This window comes from Crinia signifera, chromosome 1, assembly GCF_055691185.1.
Source record: "Crinia signifera chromosome 1, ASM5569118v1, whole genome shotgun sequence".
Classification (NCBI taxonomy): domain Eukaryota; kingdom Metazoa; phylum Chordata; class Amphibia; order Anura; family Myobatrachidae; genus Crinia; species Crinia signifera.
The window spans coordinates 400,219,549-400,239,851 of NC_139217.1; the positions used below are offsets into that span (position 1 = coordinate 400,219,549).

General features: G+C 44.0%; 1 protein-coding gene across 2 annotated transcripts in view; it reads left to right on the top strand.

Moving 5' to 3' along the window:
* The window catches only part of EPB41L4A (erythrocyte membrane protein band 4.1 like 4A), a 223,892-nt gene extending 214,432 nt beyond the window's left edge, over positions 1–9,460 (top strand). For both annotated transcript variants that reach the window (XM_083151665.1, XM_083151666.1), the window contains 6 exons: positions 727–846; positions 3,243–3,290; positions 4,022–4,090; positions 4,342–4,452; positions 5,384–5,465; positions 8,724–9,460. In XM_083151665.1, coding sequence (XP_083007791.1) covers positions 727–846; positions 3,243–3,290; positions 4,022–4,090; positions 4,342–4,452; positions 5,384–5,465; positions 8,724–8,846 — 553 coding nt within the window. In that variant the 3' untranslated portion in view covers positions 8,847–9,460. The remainder of the gene's footprint in view (positions 1–726; positions 847–3,242; positions 3,291–4,021; positions 4,091–4,341; positions 4,453–5,383; positions 5,466–8,723) is intronic.
* Positions 9,461–20,303: the final 10,843 nt, after the last annotated feature.

The following is a 20,303-nucleotide window of genomic DNA, read 5'->3' on the forward strand; positions in this document are numbered from 1 at the left end:
TGAATCAGGCCCACAAGCAGCTGTATAAGGACCATGCTGAACTGGGAGTTGCTTCAAAAGTGATAAAATGGAGAATGATAAACAGCTAGCCAATCAGCTCCTAGCTTCCATGTCACAGACTGTGTTTGAAAAATGTTAGACTGGAGCTGATTGGCTGGTTTATCACTCTCCATTTTATCACTTGTGAAGCTTAGTGCATCTGGCCCTCAGTGTTCTTGCTGCATCATTGTACCTGGGCAGCTCATAGGCTGGGCGAGCTTCCATTAGTGCAAGCTTGTGCTGTAATCTTGTGCAATGTTTGGCAGCACACATCCGGTGGGGTGTGAGCAGTAACTTGCAAGGTTGTACTGCCTGGGGAACCCACATTTTGTCAGGGCGCAGATGATTGTGCTCATGTGTTGGTATGTGGGCCATCAAGTGCAGCAAAATTTGTTGTGTCATACACATAAACAGTGATGATTATAACTTGTCCATTATATTTGGTTTTCAGCCTACCAAGGAAATGTTCCAAAGATATCTATATGCTGCATGTGTTTTCCAGTGTGCGTATAATTGAGGCAGAATTGTTTCCTGCAAAAACTCATACTGTTTTCTCTACTTACTGAAAGATTACTGTGTAATTCTCTCCATGGAAGCGTAGGAGCAAAATGACATAGTGGCTGCATTAGTCACATGGCTGCACTTGCACGCGCTTCAGTGACAACATAAAGAATTCTTTTATTACAGGTTACGGCAGGAAAATGATATGGTGGATTCGGGTCCACAGTGGGAAGCCGTTTTAAGAAGACAAAAGGAGAAGAATCAGACTGACCCCAACCTCAGAAGATCCAAGCACCGGTCTAGATCGTACGTTAAATATATATCTATGCTTGACGTTAACTTGTTGCCCATGATAAATATTACTGGTGCACCCAGCATGTGTAATTGGAATTATATTACCCTTCTCTCTGACATTGTATGCCCCTGTGCTCAGTGTCACAGTATTGGCAGCATAAAGAACAACAACTTCTACTTCAACAGACCTTTTCTATAATGACAGCTGAATGTGGGAATTATGGGTAAAGTTAAGATCCATATTTTATAATTCACAAGTATTTTACAAAAGATTCTGTTGTATATGGAACCAAATGTAATATACATATAAGGTAAGGGAGTGGATATAACACTAGCCTGTCACTTTATCATCCAGAAAAATAAAAATGGAAATAAAATTTATGGAAGAAAGCAGGGGCCTAACTAGAACTCGGTTGGCCCCATAGCAAAATCTTGTAAGGGCCCCCACCCACCGTTGTACATCATTATTTAAATGGGTGTAGAGGATTGCCTGCTGGGCCCTCACCCCCTACCCCCCTACCCCAGCAGCCAGGCCCCATAGCACTTGCATTCCCTGTTACTCCACTGAGCATATAAAAAGTACCATATATGCAGTGCAGCAGACTCATGTGCTGTGCAGTGCATGGGATGTGTATTAAGAAATCTTTTGGGCTTAAAATGTGTCTTATTTGCAAGGCAATACAACTACAATGCACCATGAGACTGTGCCAATTAATTGGACACTTGTTTATCTGTGTGTGACTGAGTCTCTGAATCTGCCTACAAGGTGCTATGATGTAGCACCTACGGCCATGCTAAGTTCTTATCTGTAACTGATATCGTTAAGTGTGAACGTACTATCTTGTTTGACCAGCGGCACCACCAATATAGTTAACTATATTGGTGGTGCCGTTAGTCCGCTTGTGTGGACGGGGCTTAAGATGCATTTCGTGCAGAGTTGTATGTGACCTGGTGGATAAGTCACACAGGCATCTCGCACTGCATTGCATATTGAGGCTAGATTAATGGTTCCTAAACTGTGTGCTGTGGCACCCTGGGGTTGCCTTGGGACACTTGTAAGGGTGCCTGAGGTTGGTGGTTCAAGAGTAATTCAAATTGAAAATTGGTCAGTATAATAAGTAAAACGTTTTGGGTGGGCTTCCAATTATATAATATGTGTACAAACAGAAGCTAATCCTAAACCTCACCACATAATTAACCCTAAGGATGACATTTAAACACAATTTACTTCAATGAAATATATTTTTTCAAAATTTCTCAATAAGAAACTTTTGGACTAGGGGTGCCATGAATCAAATTCTGGTACTCTAAGGTGCCGTGATTCAAATAAGTTTGGGAACCACTGGGCTAGATGATTGAGGGAGCATCTGTATCTGTGAAACCCCAATATAGGGACCAATGGTGGTGATTTTAAGACCATATTTGGGGCACTTTCATGACATCATTGGTTCTAACCAATCAGTTTGACTAGAATTGTCGGTACTCTTTACCTAGAACGGCGCCCGCGATTGGCATCGCGGGCGTCGGGGGTAAAAAATCGCGGCCATCGCATGCACATAAAAAACGGGTGCGACGCGATGCCCGCGATTTTCCCATAGGGATCAATGTTAAAAGTGAGATTGGACGCGATTTTAGTGTTAAATGCCTTAATGCCCGCGATTTTTACATAGGAAACAATGTTAAATGGGCCACAGAGCCCAAATACTCACCCTAAAGTCTGAAATGGCCCCCACAATTGTTAACGCCACCCCACGAACAACGTCAACCCGAAGCGTGGCGAGCGCAGCGAGCCCGCGAGGGGCGGCGGTACGCGTCCTCTGACCTTTTCATACCCCCACTATCCACGTCGGCGTGGAGTTGAGAATAGAATAGTGTGGCGAGCCCAGCGAGCCCCGCGAGGGGACGCGGATACCTGTGAAGCCCGCAAAGGGACGCATTTACCTGTGAAGGTATCCGCGTCCGCTCGCCACACTATTCTATTCTCAACTCCACGCCGACGTGGATAGTGGGGGTATGAAAAGGTCGGAGGACGCGTACCGCCGCCGCTCGCCACGCTTCGGGTTGACGTTGATCGTGGGGTGGCGTTAACAATTGTGGGGGCCATTTCAGACTTTAGGGTGACTATTTGGGCTCTGTGGCCCATTTAACATTGTTTCCTATGGAAAAATCGCGGGCATTGAGGCATTGAACACTAAAACCGCGTCCAATCTCACTTTTAACATTGATCCCTATGGGAAATCGCGGGCATCGCATCGCACCCGTTTTTTAGTGCATACGATGGTCGCGATGGGCGCCGTTCTAGGTAAAGAGTACCGAATTGTCAATGTCTTGTCAATTCTGGTGATGCTATTTACCAAGCTACAGAACCAGTATTGAAGGTAAAGTAACGGCTTATGTTTGTTTCTTAGGAGAAGCCCAGATATTCAAGCAAAGGAAGCATTGTGGAAACACATTCAGTAAGTTTTCAGTATTTGCACCTTACTGTTCACAATAACATATATGTAAGTGTAATTATGAATGCGATCAATGTAATGTTTGAAGCTAGAAAAGAAAATGTAATGACAGCAAGAAAAAAAATGAATTACCTGAATCATAGGCAAACGCAGGAGGGGTTGCCCGGAATCCCCCTCCTCTTGTCAAATGTCTCCAATGATGACAATAGTAATGGTATACAATATTATTACTAGAGCTGCTGCCATATCATGCAGTGTAAAGGACAGAGTGGAGATAGTGCACATGGTCAGCTTCTTTTACCAAGTTTGCGCAAACAGTGCACTGGACCAGATAGTAGCTACCAAGAATAAGAGACAGGAACCTTACCACTAGGTGGGAGAATACGTGCTTAGAAAGTGCAGTTCTGGTTCTATTATGTTTGTGTACTTATTATGGCATGTTTAATCCTTTTCCTGACCATTTATTTATATTATTTAAATGTTTAAACAGCCGATACTATGGACCATTTATAGTGTTAGGTATTATTACTGTATTACATACAGAATCCAGTGTAAAAAGAGACCAATGTTTGCATTAATATCTAGGGTCGTTACTCGGTTCTTCTACCACTCCCTCAGACTCCCTGACTTGTTCCAAAGTTCTGCAGACTGCATTTGGAAACCCCTCTCTAGAAATCCTGCGTTTGCCACTGTGAATATAATGTGTTGATTATTGTAAATTGTTCATTTTGCAGGAAGGAACTGGTCGATCCCTCGGGCTTATCTGAAGAACAATTAAAGGAAATTCCTTACATGAAAATAGAGTAAGTTAATTCACCTTAAATGACTCGTGCTGCTACATGTCACTGTATAGCCTGCTCAGAAAACTTCATTCCCTATCCCATTTGTGCAATCCTGGAAGTGTAAACAAAATAGGAATGTTTAAATCTCTTTTACAGATAGAAAGAATGAAACCAATCATTACAATGACAGTAGATGACATGAAATGCCAATGAGTAATATCACAAAACAACAAGTAATGCCAGGTTACGTACATTGCTTTTATTCTATATAGGACTCAAGGTGACCCCATACGTATCAGACATTCGCACTCCCCCCGCAGCTTTCGTCAGTACAGAAGATCGCAATGTTCTGATGGGGAAAGATCGGTTCTCTCAGAAGTCAAGTAAGTTCCCTGTGGTACTACAAGATGTGCATTACCAGTACAGCCCAGTATTTATTTACTATCCACATGTAGAGCAACAGAGGTGATTCAGGGATTTTGAAAAGCAGCTGTCCTGGCAAATCTACTGTAATAACTTTTTCCCCCACTAATAGCAGTGGAGAAAGTGAACGCTACTGTGCATTCATGATGTGCGTATTGTGGAAGCTGATGGCATGGAATCAAATGTCCAACAGTAGCTGTCAAACACTCTGCGTAGTTCTAGTGGTTGCTATCTTCTCCTTGAGGGTTACCAGTCAAAACAGAATGTAGATCAAGAAATGATAACTAGCGCCATCTGGTGTAATACTAAAACCAAGTCAGTGTTCATGTTCAAGCAGAATAAATATAACCAGCTAATCTGTGTATCTTTCACTTGCGGGATGTTTTTCTTTTAATCTTGCATTAGAGATCCATGGTGATTATGGGCCTAATTCACACCTGATCGCTGCTGTGTGAATTGGGCGATTATCCGTAGACTGCGCATGAATCTCGGTCTCAATGTGCATGCATGACACCGTCCAGCGATGAAATACCGCTACTGTTTTCTTCACTAGCCATACGCCAATTGATTGACAGGGTGGTTACCGGACGTTTAATGGAAAAAAAAACTTGTGTGCCAGAATATCGCAGGCATTCCTAGTGACATTTTTTTCTGCCTCAACACAAACACTGAGATGGTTTTAATGCTACTCTCGATGAGGCTATTTCTCATTTATTTTATCACACGTCTTCATACACAAAATCCATAATACATCATTTTACATTTGTTTTCTTTCCTCGTTTTGGTTAATGTATATTTTTTGTAAGCAGATAACTAGGAATATGTTCTATTTTACTTGTACCCCATGTTTGTTCGGTAATTACAATCATCCAATTCATTTCTTGTTCTCAGTGTGAAAAATGATCTTGTGGCTCCTCTGACTGTGACACGGGCCTCAGATACGCATTGCTCTAGTGGGCCATCGTCACAACAGGTTAGTAAGCTGCGCACAGAGAAGGCTGCAGTGACTATGCTAGCAGGCTGTGTAATGGTATCCCAGAGATCCTGGGCCTGGTTCACAGTGCAAATAAAAAATGATCCGTTTGCTGCTGGAACAAACCATGTTGCTGTGAGAGGGGAGCACATGCAGAGAAAGATTGCTGCAGCATGTAGCTTACACGTTCCGGGCAGCTTTGTTTACATATATAAAAAAAAGTCAGAACGTGCCCTTCAAAGATCTCTCTGTACATGTGATATCTGTCTTTGCTCTTATTTGTGTGTGTGTCTTCACATGTACACAAACAGGTGTAATGTACACAAATCAGATATAACATTACCACCACACGCCTAATATTGTGTAGGCCCCACTCATGCTAACCGGATACGGTCGTTATGTCGACATACCTTAGGTCAACGTGAATTGGGTCACCAAGGGCTTGGGGCGACACGTGGTTAGGTAGACAGGGTTATTAGGTGGACAAAAGCTTTAAGTAGACATGGTTTTTTTTTAGTTTATTTTGAGCCAACATGTACCAGAACAGGCGGTATTTCATGCCCTACCATCCACTAGGGCATGGAGGGAGAATAAAATAGTGGCCAAGCATGGCAAGGGGACGTGGTGCACCGATACGGTGTCCATGTTGACATAAGGGACAAAAACTGAAAAACCCATGTTTCCTTTTTGAATGTCAACCTTCAGTGGTCGACCTTAGTTGTGTCAACCCTATGATCCATACCCATGCTGCCAGCTCTGAGCCGTCGAGGCATGGACTACACAAGACCTCTGGAGGTGTCCTGTAGTACCAGGCACCAAGATGTTAGCAGCAGAGCTTGTAAGGTTGGACCATCTCTGGTCGCTGATGCAAACAGGACACTGAGTAATATATCGCTCATCGCGAGCGATATATCGCTCAGTGATATATCCCCCCGTGTGTACGGGGCATAAGAACATCCAGCAAGCACTAGGATGGTCTCCTTAAGTTAATTCAGCTGCGGGATCAAAGTACAAACAGTGCAGAGCTTGCGCAGAAATGACAGCAGGCAGGTCAGAGTGCATCTTGCATGCACAGTGAGTCAAAGACTTTTGAAGGATGGCCTGGTGTTAAGAAGGGCAGCACAGAAGCCACTTCTCCAGGAAAAAAAACATCTGGGCAGACTTACTTATATTCTGCAAAAGGTACAGGGTTGGATTGCTGAGGACTGGGGTCATTTTCTCTGATGAATCCCCCCTTCAGCTTGTTTGGTGCACCTGGATAAACAATTGTCCAGAAAAGCAAAGGTGAGTGCTACCATCAGTCCTCTGTGAAGACAACAGTGAAGCATCCTGAGACCCTTCATAAGTGGAGTCGCTTCTCAGCCACGGGACTGGGCTCACTCACAATTTTGCCATGAATAAAGAATGGTACCAAAACATCATCCAAAAACAACTTCTCCTAACCATCCTAGAACAGTTTGGTGATGAACAATGCCTTTTCCCAGCATAATGGAGTACCTTGCCATAAGTCAAAGTGATAACTGAGCAGCTCAGGGAACAAAACATCTGAATTTTGGATCCATGGCCAGGAAACTCCCCAAACCTTAATCCCAGTGAGAACTTTTTGGTGAATCATAATTGATTTAATGTAGAACGTTTTTAGCACCAGTTTTGGAACCACCGGCTCTAATAATACATGTGGAGTATTACATATTCTTTTTAAACCATTATCACAAGTTTTTCAATTAGGAAATATATATAATTATAAAACACAATGAGTGCTGTCATGTATTTGGTACCTGTGAGCTGGAGAATGTGTTTTTATTCATTATCATCATGTATGTATAAGCACAACAGACGCAGTGCTGGACAGTCGTCTTACAGATATGACACACATTAATACAGTATATACACAGTAACCTGCAGAGACATGAAGACAATTAACCACAATGATGCCTACATTGATATTAATTAGCTAGGAATTACAGCTGGCACGGATACAGATATGAGTGCTTGGGTGTGAACAGAGAGCATGTGAGTCGGCATGACAACAGGAATATACCAGACAGACATGAGAAATATTTAGTGGAGGGATTATCAGCTTCCTCCTAATGAACTTCTCTAGTCAGCAATTGTAGTACATTTTGAAATAGATTTGTTTGTAGAGCTCCATAGGCAGCTGACCATGTAGTGCAGGGGAGAATCGCTGAGCACATATAAGCATACATGTTATCACGTGCTGGATGGATCCACCGGGTATTGGCAGCTTTGTACACATCGGAAAGCAGCATAAGCCTTCACACACTTTGTAAGCCTGCCCCCAGACTCCCATTGGCTAGATTAGCAGGAGTCCGGGCAGGCTTAAAGCTGCCCATACACGGCCCGATATGGGCGTGCGTTGTGGGCTTAAATAGCACAGATCACATCACATTGCATGTGCATGCGTTGTACATGCAATGCGATGCAATGTGATGAGAACTAAGTACAAAAAGTATGTGCAAGCACATACTTTTTGTACTGTGCGATGAGGTGCCGCGGGAGCGCGCACCTCAAAGGAACGCACAGCCCGGCATCGGGACGTGTATGGGCAGCTTAAGAGTATGTGGTGGTTTAAGCGGATTCCTGCCCAATGCATACAGCACTGCCAATCCCTGGGGGTTCCATCCAGGGTATGCAGTCATTATGACATGGTCAAAATGTTGGCAGTCAAAATGACATCATGGTCAAAGGGTTGACATGGACAAGAGGTCTACATGAGTTATTCAATTTTTTTGAGCCGACATGTGTCGCCAGGTGGTATTTTATACCCTACCATCCACTACAGCATGTTGGGAGAAAAAATAGTGTGCCGAACGCAGCGAGCCGACACGGTACACCTATAGTGTCCATACCAACCTATGTTGACATAGACACCACAAAAAAAATGTAAAAATTTATGTCGACCTTGTGACCATGTCGACTTTATGTCTGACTAACTTTTGACCCTGTCAAACCAATAGTGGTCAACTTTTTGACTGTGGCCCTAGATAGACATTGTAGATCTAATATAGCGTAACCCCATCCAGCACACATATCACATACAGTACATGTTATCATGTGCCCTCCATGGTTAGCTCTGCAGCTTGTCTTAGCTCCTATCATGTCTGTGTAGGAGTGACACGCCTGGAGGCAGAGGATTGTGTATAGCCCCTTTACCATACATTGTAGAAATAATCATTTGTGGTTCTAGGTAACTATGTGCATTTCAGTTAATAATAAAAAAAACTGTCATTATTTCAGAAAAGGAATGGATCCAAGGATAGCCTAACCGAGGCTGGGGGTTCTCCTCACAGCAGGGATGGAAAGCACAATCTAAAGACCATAAAACCAGCACCCACCTCACGCCTCAAATCAGAGACATGAAATGAGCAGAACGCAGGCATGGACTCTATACACGTGAGCAGTCGCTCTACAGATCAGAACCTCTGTAAATATTAATTCCATGACAGACTAGGTGGATAATCTCACAGTTTATTTATGGTCCATGGAGCCTTCATCACGGAAACCATTAAACAGCAACGCCATTGGCTGTGAATATGTAGGCCATTTTATACAGGAAGACGGAGGCCACAACTGCATTGGGAACATACATTTGTGTGTGTGGAAAAGCAGAATACACAGCAAACTGGTCTACTGTGGACATAGTATTAACAAAAACAAGCAGAACTGAACAAAGCTTGTGTCCTATAAATCATCGCCAATGTTACAAAGGATTGTACATTATCGTATATGCTGCTCTCATGTCATTGTTTCAAATTCTGTGCACATTTAAATATTAATTGTGACTAAACGCCAATTGTTTCCAGCTCCCGGAGTTTTTCAGTTGACGTAGAACTGTACAAATATTCTTATTTAGCATACTACTAATAGATTCTAGTCTCTCCGTGGGCTTGTAAAACACCTTATCTGTAAAATTTTACTTTTTTTAAGGATTTTCTGGATTTATTTTATTCTTGCAGTATTAAAAATCCAAAGTATTTAAAAATGATTTCAATTCATTTACAGGGGGCATCAAAACTTGAGAAACTTCTACAAGTCTGTAGCTGAGATCTTAATAATGAGATGGATTATCAATATTCTAAAGCCGCAGGAGAATTGAAAGCATAATGTGTGAAGGTGACGTAGGGTGTAATGTACAGCATAGTGTATCACAGACATTGGCCCCCATTCACCATGTGACTTCTGATGGGAAAAGTCACATCTGATCCATGTGGCCGGACGCGCAGCACATGAGACCTCTGAGTCCCATGCACACAGGGCTGCCCATCAGATCAGATGTCATACACATGCGATTTGGGCAGATTTCACCTGATTTCTCGTCCCAATCCTCCGGATTCTGCCCCAAATCGCATAGTGTATGAGGAACTTTAGGCTGGGCACACACTATTAGATATATCTGGCACAAGTTCTAAAACTCTGTCCTCACGACTCCACACAGTACATTTTCCAGGTTTCCTGTGATTTTTTAAATTTGTGATAGTTGGTGATACACAGCACTCCTCCTCGGTGACCTGGAAAACATGACCTGTATGGTGTCCCGAGTATAGAGTTTGTGAGCCACTGCGATAAGGGTATTAACTGCAGTTATGTGATCAAATATAAGCAGATTCCAGGTGAGGAACAGTTGCAGCTCAGAACACACCGCACATGCAGCCTCAGTACACCGGATAGTCTATAATGAAGTACCCAAATTCTGCCATTACATTCTAGGTTTTACAACTATCCAGCTGAGCCCAGATCAAACAGAAATACTAAACAAGTCATCTGTGCCCAAGCATGGATAACCTAAAACTTCGGACTGTGTTAGGAAAAGTTTGGAAACCTCAGCCATAATGAATCCCTGCAAATAGTTACTCCAAGTAGTAAAAAAAAAAAATACTGTCATCAAGTTCTTAATTGAACCCCCATCAGAACTCATTCTCAACCGGATGCAGTCATTCAGTATACCGATGCTGGCATCCCAACTACCTTCAGAAGTTAGAGCTCAGGGAGGACAGAATCCTCCTGTGAAGCAGGTGAACCAATTCCGAAAGGATCAGGATGCTGGAAAACCAACAGATGGCTTCCTAAACGGTGAGTATGCCTGATTGGGTTAGTTTTAAGCACTAAACATAGAATTTGATGGCAGATAAGAACCACTTGGCCCATCTAGTCTGCCCCTTTTTTAAACATGTTACCTCAAACCATATTTGATCCTTATTTCTTTGTAAGGATATAAATATGCCTATCCCAAGCATGTTTACATTTTGCTATTGTATTTGTCTCTCCCACCTCAGATGGGAGGCTACTTATCCACTACTCTTGCTGCATGGTTAGGTTTAATTCTGAAAGGGGTATTAAGCTATTCGATTACAGTGCTCCTGATCCTTCAGGCAGGAGACTGAAATCGAATCTGAACTGAATGCAGCAGTGAACACATTAGATTTCCACTATCTACTATTAGATATCCACTACATAGGCTTGCTGCCAAAACTTTCTTCTATTCGATTTCTATGCTATTAAAAGCATTTGGGGTGACATTCTATGCTATGCGAGTATCGTTATTTTGCGGTAATTAGACCACAAAATGGCGATATCGCATTTTCCCATTAAATCGTTGATTTAATGGGATGCGCATAGGGGCTGAAATCGCATATTTTGTGCGTTAAGGTCTGGTGAATAAAAATGCGACATTAATTCGCATTTTTATCGCATCCAGATGTTTGCGCACAGAAAAGTATACAAGTCGCTTATTTAATGCTATGCGCATTTGCACATCGCATTTTTTAAGTGACTAATTTTCGCACTAATTTCAGACCTGGGTCTGTTAGGCGAATTAGCCAGAACCCTGCACAGATCGCAATGTTCCGTGCAGGGTTCTGCTGTAAAAAATAAAACAAATGGTTAAATAAAAAAAAAAACGAGCGCGGGGTCCCCCGCCCGAGTGTAACCAGCCCCGGGCTCACAGAGCCGGTGCTGGTGACATAAAATCAGGGTCCCTGACAAATAGGGGTCCCCTTGATTTTATGAAACCAGCACCAGACTCAAGGTCCGGCGCTGGTTCCCAAAATACGGGGGACAAAGTGACTAGGGGTCCACCGTATTTTAAGAACCAGCACCGGACACAACCAGCCAGCAGGGTAATGCCACAGCCGGGGGGAGACTTTTTATACAAGTCCCCCCGGCCAAAGCATTAACCCCCTGGCTGGTCAGCATGGGCAGGGGTCCTGGGGAAGTGGGGACCCCCCCAATGAAGGGGTCCCCCCCCTCCAGGACTTACCAGCCCATGCTGATAGTCCGGGGCTGTCCTCCATGCCCCTGGGCTGTGGGCATGGAGCTGATGCTTTGTGTAAAAAAAAGAATGTAAACTATTGTTTTACACTGGCGAACTATCAGTCCCAGCAAGCCTACCCCACATGCTGGGACTTGGGGAACCACAAGTCCCAGCATGCGGGGCATTAAAGGGCCCGCTGGCACTTGTAGTTCTGCAGTGTAAAAAATAGTGCACAAAATCACACTGACACCCTGTAAAATAAAACTTTAATACACACAAAACACACACACACTGATACTTACCTACCTTGAGCCCGTAGGTCGGTCCCTGGATCCTGGATTCTTCCTCCGGGGCTCCAGGGCAGAAGAGTCCGGTTCCGGGGCCTTGGTCCTGGTTCCGGGGCTGGTCCTGGGGCTCCTGGCGTGAAGAATCCGGGATCCGTGGTAGTCCAGAGGGGTACCTAAGGAGGCAAATCCTACTCACCTGCTCCCCGGCGGCGACCTCCGGTGACAGCGCTGCTCCCGAATGGTACCCAGCTTCAAGAAGTTGGTCCGGCGCTGAGATGTTTCCTCTTCGCCGTCTGTGAACAGAATGATTTCTCGGCCAATCAGGAGCCGAGAAAGTCGGCTCCTGATTGGCCAGAAATCATTCTGAATATAGACGCCGACGGAGTAACATCTCTGCTCTGGATGCGCAGAGATGTTACTCTGTCGGCGTCTATATTCAGAATGATTTCTGGCCAATCAGGAGCTGACTTTCTCGGCTCCTGATTGGCCGAGAAATCATTCTGTTCACAGACGGCGAAGAGGAAACATCTCAGCGCCGGACCAACTCCTTGAAGCCGGGTACCATTCGGGAGCAGCGCTGTCACCGGAGGTCGCCGCCGGGGAGCAGGTGAGTAGGATTTGCCTCCTTAGGTACCCCTCTGGACTACCACGGATCCCGGACCCCGGATTCTTCACGCCAGGAGCCCCGGAACCCCAGGACCAGCCCCGAAACCAGGACCAAGGCCCCGGAACCGGACTCTTCTGCCCTGGAGCCCCGGAGGAAGAATCCAGGATCCAGGGACCGACCTACGGGCTCAAGGTAGGTAAGTATCAGTGTGTGTGTGTGTTTTGTGTGTATTAAAGTTTTATTTTACAGGGTGTCAGTGTGATTTTGTGCACTATTTTTTACACTGCAGAACTACAAGTGCCAGCGGGCCCTTTAATGCCCCGCATGCTGGGACTTGTGGTTCCCCAAGTCCCAGCATGTGGGGTAGGCTTGCTGGGACTGATAGTTCGCCAGTGTAAAACAATAGTTTACATTCTTTTTTTTACACAAAGCATCAGCTCCATGCCCACAGCCCAGGGGCATGGAGGACAGCCCCGGACTATCAGCATGGGCTGGTAAGTCCTGGAGGGGGGGGACCCCTTCATTGGGGGGGTCCCCACTTCCCCAGGACCCCTGCCCATGCTGACCAGCCAGGGGGTTAATGCTTTGGCCGGGGGGACTTGTATAAAAAGTCTCCCCCCGGCTGTGGCATTACCCTGCTGGCTGGTTGTGTCCGGTGCTGGTTCTTAAAATACGGGGTACCCCTAGTCACTTTGTCCCCCGTATTTTGGGAACCAGCGCCGGACCTTGAGTCTGGTGCTGGTTTCATAAAATCAAGGGGACCCCTATTTGTCGGGGACCCTGATTTTATGTCACCAGCACCGGCTCTGTGAGCCCGGGGCTGGTTACACTCGGGCGGGGGACCCCGCGCTCGGTTCTTTTTTTTACACCTTGCGCTGTCCTGCAAATGTGCGATTTTCACACATGAAAATCGCACATTTTCAGGACTAAAAACAGCGCACCACATCGCCGCAAATCGCCCCTATTCGCACTTTTCAGCCTCCAATGCGCATCACATTAAATATGCGCATTTAGGCTGAAAAATGCGAATTGAAAATAGGCGATTTGCGGCGATATGGTGTGTGAATTAAACATGCGCATTTAGCGCATAGCATAGAATGTCACCCTTGATTTCTATTCAATTTTGCTTCTAGAAGCAAATTCCAATAGAAAAATAGAGCAGCTCTCACCGTGCTTACCCTTTTTCTTCTACGATCCCCATGGCAGTCATACATTGGGATATTCCCTTCCCCCACTAGAGCAGACAGGATTGGTTTCTCTTGGGACCGCCCACATTGGGTATAATGGACCCCTCCTCCACCTCCCCTGCATCTTTTTTCCTGTCTCCGTTTAGAAGTAGACAGAGTAGGACAGATTAATTTTGTTTTAAACAGGGGGGGTGGCTCCCCGGGGAGAAGAAGGTGCAGTGGTATTCGTCTCCTTGCACTCCGTATCCTGCCATGTCAGTTTACCTTGTTTGCAGGACCGTGGCACAGACGCCGGGGGTGTCCGGAGGAAGCAGGTCTGCAGAGGGTATAGAGCGGCAGCCCCGCTGGAAAGCCGCGGCTGCACGCTCTAGAAGTTAAGGCAGAAGGGGCGGAAGTTCCGGGAACGAGTCACTTCTGCCCACAGACGCCAGAGGTGCGTCTCTAAATTCAGCCCCGCCGGAAACACTGGGCTGTTAATTTGGTTCCGTTCGGCCATCCTGAATGCGGAGGACCATCAGGAAACAGTTAAATAGCCGGTAATGGCTCTGTTGATAGCGTTCAGTTGTACATGCTGTTTGGAAAACGCTGGACTGTTTATCATGGAAGCGCCTTCTCCCCAGAAGCCAGATGATGCCCCAGTGAGGTAAGCCCTTCGATTTTGGGCATCAGTATTGTTTTTTTCTGAGTTAGATATTGAGTGTAGTTTCTTTGCATTTTAGTGTGCCTGTCTCTCCTGTAAATAAGAAGGACAGCAAAGAAAATATTTACAGAATTGGTGTGCATGACGTGATCAGACGTTTGCTTCACTTCAGAAGAAATAGTTATGTGAATTATGTGAAATGTCGCAGTCTAAAGTGTCTAAAAAACATGAACATACTGAAGTACTTAAAGAGTTAATGTCTTGGATGAAACAAAATTTTGTCTCAAAGAATGAATTTGCACAGAACCAGTCTGTTAAAAGGTCTAGAGTGCAAGCTGAGTTTACACCAGAGGAAGATTCCTCAGATGAATTTGAGTGTGAAGATAAGGAGTCTTCAGAAGAATCTGGTGAACTGGAGGATGTGAGATCATTTAATTTAGATCTTGTAGAGAACATGCTTAAAAACATATACAAGGCCATGAATTTTAGGGAAACTGCATCCACCTCTGAAACCAAAGACCCCTTGTACGAAGATAGAGATAAAAAGGGGAGAACCTTTCCCGTTAACAAGGTGGTGAGAGATATGATAAACAAGGAATGGACCAACATTGATAAAAGGTTTACCTTGGGGAATAGGGTAGAAAAGATGTACCCGTTTAAAGATGAAGAGCTCCTTGGATGGTGCACCATGCCCAAGGTGGATGCAGCGGTTGCGGAAATCATATCAAAATCTACTATACCGGTTGAGGATGCTGCGGCATTTAAGGATGCCATGGACAGAAAAATTGAAAATTCTTTACGTAAAGTACATTCAGCTTCCGCAGGCTCCCTGAAGACCAACGTGGCAATGGCTTCAGTAGCTAGGGCTGTTCGACTTTGGGCCTCCAACTTAAGAACAGATGTGGAGGAGAAAATATCGAAGCAGTACCTACTAAAGAACTTAGAAGTTATGCAGAAAGCCATCGACTATATGTGTGAGGCCTCACTTGACGGTGTGTCCTTTGCAGCTAAAGCTATGGCAGCAGGGGTAACGGGACGAAGAGCTCTGTGGCTTAAGCCTTGTAACGCAGATGCTAATTCAAAGAATAAACTCACAAATTTACCCTTTGAAGGAAAGTTTCTCTTCGGTTCCAGACTAGATACGATGATACAGAGGATTTCAGGGGGAAAATCGGTTCGTTTACCTCAAGAAAAAAGAAATCGCTTCAATTTCCCCGCTTCATCAAAAGGCCTATAGAGAGGCAAAAACTTACCGTCCAGGCAAAACATATTACAAAAGAGGGAACGCTAATACATCTAGGCAGTCCTTTCGACAAAATTTTCGTGGCCGATACCAACCAGATAAGGATTGGGGCCAGAAGGGAAAATTATGACTATCTACAGGAGAAGACGGTTGGGGCCAGATTAATGCTATTTACAGTAAATTGGAAAAAGATGATAAAGGTACCTGGGTGTTGAACATTGTTCAGCAAGGCTACTGCATAGAATTCGAGAAAGTTCCCACCCGTCACAGATTCATGAGATCAAGGATACCAGAACTTTCAGAAGAGAGAAAAGCGCTGTTCTTAAAAATAGATCAACTCCTACAGACAGAGGCCATGGAAGTAGTACCAGAGAAAGAACACAGAAAGGGTTTTTATTCAAATCTATTCCTGGTACGGAAGCCGAATGGTACATTCAGAACTATTCTGGATCTGAGGGAACTGAATATATATATATATATATATATATATATATATATATATATATATATATATATATATATATATATATATATATAACAGATAAAGTTCAAAATGGAGACCTTGAGTTCTATTGTGATGGGGATAAAAAGGGAAGATTACCTCGCATCGATAGATTTAAAGGATACTTATTACCATATTCCGATCAATCGATGGCACAGAAAATTCCTGAGGTTTTCGGTGGCCAATCACCATTTTCAATTTACTTGTCTACCATTTGGGCTGAAAACTTCACCAAGAGTCTTTACCAAGGTGTTGGTAACAGTGATTGCAGCATTAAGAATTCAGAAGATTCAAGTATGGCCCTACTTAGACGATCTACTGATTGCAGGAGAATCGTTAGCAGAAGCAGAGGCTAATGTGAATATGACTATAAACCTGTTGCAGTTTCTAGGTTGGGTCATAAACAAGGAGAAGAGTCAGCTGGTACCAGTACAGAGAATACAGTTCTTAGGAGCTATGATAGACACTCAGCGGTTCTCAATTTCCCTTTCTTCAGAGAGATGCAGAAAGATACAAGACCTAGTCAATCTATTACTGCAAAGCGAAAGGTTTCCTCTGATTATGGCCACCCAACTACTAGGTATGATGGCGTCCTGCATCAAAATCATCCCTTGGGCTCAATGGAGAATGAGGAAACTCCAATGGCTCCTCATTCCTCTACAAAAAAGAGGGTATGGCGATAAACACCTGATCTCATTAGGTCAGGAAGTAAAGAAGGATCTGCTATGGTGGAAGGGGCTAGGAAGCAGGAAAACCAGCCTAAAGGAACCGGTGTTTCGAATATTGACCACAGACGCCAGTCTCTTCGGATGGGGTGCCCATATCGAAGGGAGATTGATCCTGGGTACATTGGACGATAGAAGAGGCAAATAACTCAAACATGAGGGAGTTACAGGCGGTGTGGGAAGCAATATGTTGTCTAGAAGGAGAAATCAGCAATTCCCATCTAAGAGTTATGTCGGACAATGTTACCGTGGTTTCCCATATAAATCATCAGGGGGGCACAAGAAGTGTAAAACTGATGCGCATGTCAGAAAAGATGTTTTGGGCAGAACACAACCTAAGATCAATGACAGCGGTGTATATTCCAGGCAGAAGGAATACTCTGGCAGACTTCCTGAGTCGGGAAGTAGTGTCCCCAGGAGAATGGGAGTTGAACAAGGAAGTATTCTCTCAAATAGAGAGATTTGGCATCCCAGAAATAGACCTGATGGCAAGCTTTGGGAACAAGAAGGTGAGCAGCTTCTTTTCAAAGTCATTTCATCCGCAGGCCCTAGCAATAGATTCTCTTTCAGTGAAATGGAACTTCAAGCTGGGATACATATTTCCTCCCTTGCCCGACAGAGTGGACCTGCTACATCAGGGTCCGGTTTATCATCCAGAGCCCACAAAGTTATCGCTAAGGGCATGGATATTGAACGGAAGATACTGAAACGACATAACTTATCCTCCCAAGTTATGGAAATGATGTTGAAAGCTAGAAAGGACATTTCTTCTCTAGCTTATTACAAGACATGGATCCAATTTATTGATTGGGGTCGTTTCAGTGGTGACTTCTCCTCCATAGCAACGGATACAGTTTCTTTATGAAGGCTTTCAAATTGGTCTTGCTCCAGCCACAATTAAATCACAAATATCAGCACTGGGGGTACTATTAGATAGATCTTTGGCAGAAGAAAGACTGATAGAGATTTAACAGAGCTATGAAAAAGATTCGACCACCAGTCAAAGCTATAGTGGCACCGTGGGATCTAAACCTAATGTTTTCGGTCCTGGCTAAACATCCGTTCGAGCCTCTAACAGAATGTTCGTTAAAACTCTTAACCTGGAAGACAGTATTCTTAGTAGCAGTCACCTCTGCTAGAAGAGTGAGTGAGCTACAAGCTCTATGGATTGAAGAACCTTATCTCGTTATCTTCCCTGACAGAGTTGTGTTAAGGACACATCCAGAATTTGTCCCAAAAGTGGTATCAGTCTTCCACCTCAATCAGGAAATTATTCTGCCCAATTTCTATCCTAAACCTGAGAATGAGGAACAACAAGCCTGGCATACGTTGGATCTTGTCCGAGTAATCTCCATTTATCTGGAAGGAACTAAAGACTTTAGATCAACCAAACATCTGTTCGTTATTCCAGGTGTCAGGAAAGGAAGGGAACCTGGGAAGCAGACTATATCCAGATGGATAAGAGAGACTATCGTGACAGCCTACAAACAAGAAGGCAAGAAAGTACCTCCTATTGTACAGGCACATTCCACACGGGCAGTATCTACTTCCTGGGCAAATAAGGCCAAGGCGTCGGTGACTGAAATATGTAAAGCAGCTACCTGGTCGTCAGTACACACCTTTGTGAATCATTATGCACTTGACTTTTCTCTTGCCCACTTTGGGAAGCATGTACTCCAAGAGGCGGTTTCCTGAATCCCTCTTTATAATAAAGAATGTTTTTTTTCTTCATGCATATTACCCTCCCGTTTATTGTCTTGGGTATGTCCCAATGTATGGCTGCCATGGGGATCGTAGAAGAAAGTCGAATTATACTTACCGATAATTCCTTTTTCTTCCTAGAGATCCCATGGCAGCCACTGATTACCCTCCCTTGTGTTTCTGATGTGTTTTCTCTAGGGACCATGAGACTGAGACACTCAAAAGATGCAGGGGAGGTGGAGGAGGGGTCCATTATACCCAAGGTGGGCGGTCCCAAGAGAAACCAATCCTGTCTGCTCTAGTGGAGGAAGGGAATATCACAATGTATGGCTGCCATGGGATCTCTAGGAAGAAAAGGAATTATCGGTGAGTATAATTCGACTATTATGCATACACACGGTGAGATATGCACTATTTTTCTATTCGATTTTGTTTATAAAAGCAAAATCGAATTGAATGCTTAAAGCCACATTTGATCCCGATGCGCACTCCCGTGTAGTGTATATTGAATAGAAAAAGTATTGGCAGGCAAGACTATAGTAAAGATCTGAACTATATAGTCAAATCAAATGTATTTTGTGTACAAGTTGATCACAATCAAATCACAAGCAAAATCGCTAAGTGTGTACCCACTATTAGTCTATTTTTCTATTTGATTTGGCTGATATAGGTGAAATCGATCTGAAAAGGTTGAGACATTTGATCCCCAATGAGCACTCCCGTTTCATCTATATCAAACAGAAAAATAGACAGTGCAGGCAAGACTATATAGAACAGACCTCTACTAGAATAGTCAAAATGTAATGTGTTTTGATAATTGATCCCGGTTTATCAAATCAGGATTTAATCGCAAGACAATCGCACCATGTGTACACCCCATAACACAATTTCATGGCAGATTATTATTTTTTAAATAACTGATAAATGCTGCTTCAACTCAATCCATGTGCTGTGAAAGGTACAAGTTTACATAGCTGAAGGCTATGACTTTATCAGCTGACTTTGAATTGGCCTCTAACTTAAGGTGCCCATACACGTACCAATTACCCGGTACGTGTATGGGCACCTTTAGAATCATTGGAAGGCGTCAACTCTAAATATCTAGTACAGGCCTTGCCAACCTGTGGCTCTCCAGATGTTGTCAAACTACAAATCCCATCATGCCTTGCCACAGTTTTGCTATAAGGGAGTGTTAAAACTGTGGCAAGGTATGCTGGGATTTGTAGTTTATCTGGAGAGCCACAGGTTGGCCTGTCCTCATAGTAGGTTATGGATGGGATAATAAGAAAGTATCCAAATATCACTCTGCACTTTGTAACCACTGATGCGGTTGCCACACTAGGCCTTGCATGTGACATGGTCTGTTTTTATCCTTTTCAGCACTTGAACTATTAGCATTTAATCACTTTTTCTAGTGCTCATTCACATTGAAAATATCTAAGTTATACTCAATGATACTTAGAGCAGTGGTAGCCAACTCCAGTCCTCGAGAGCTACTAACAGTTCACATTTTCCAGACAACCTAGTTGTTGAAAATGTGCATTCATTACTCACTGACATTTTAAAAGATCCACAGGTGGAGCTAATTACTTCACTTGTGATTCTGGGGTAGATTTATTATAGCGCCGCTATAACAGTTCCTGCTTCGCCTCTTAGCGAGGCGAAGCAGGAGGGG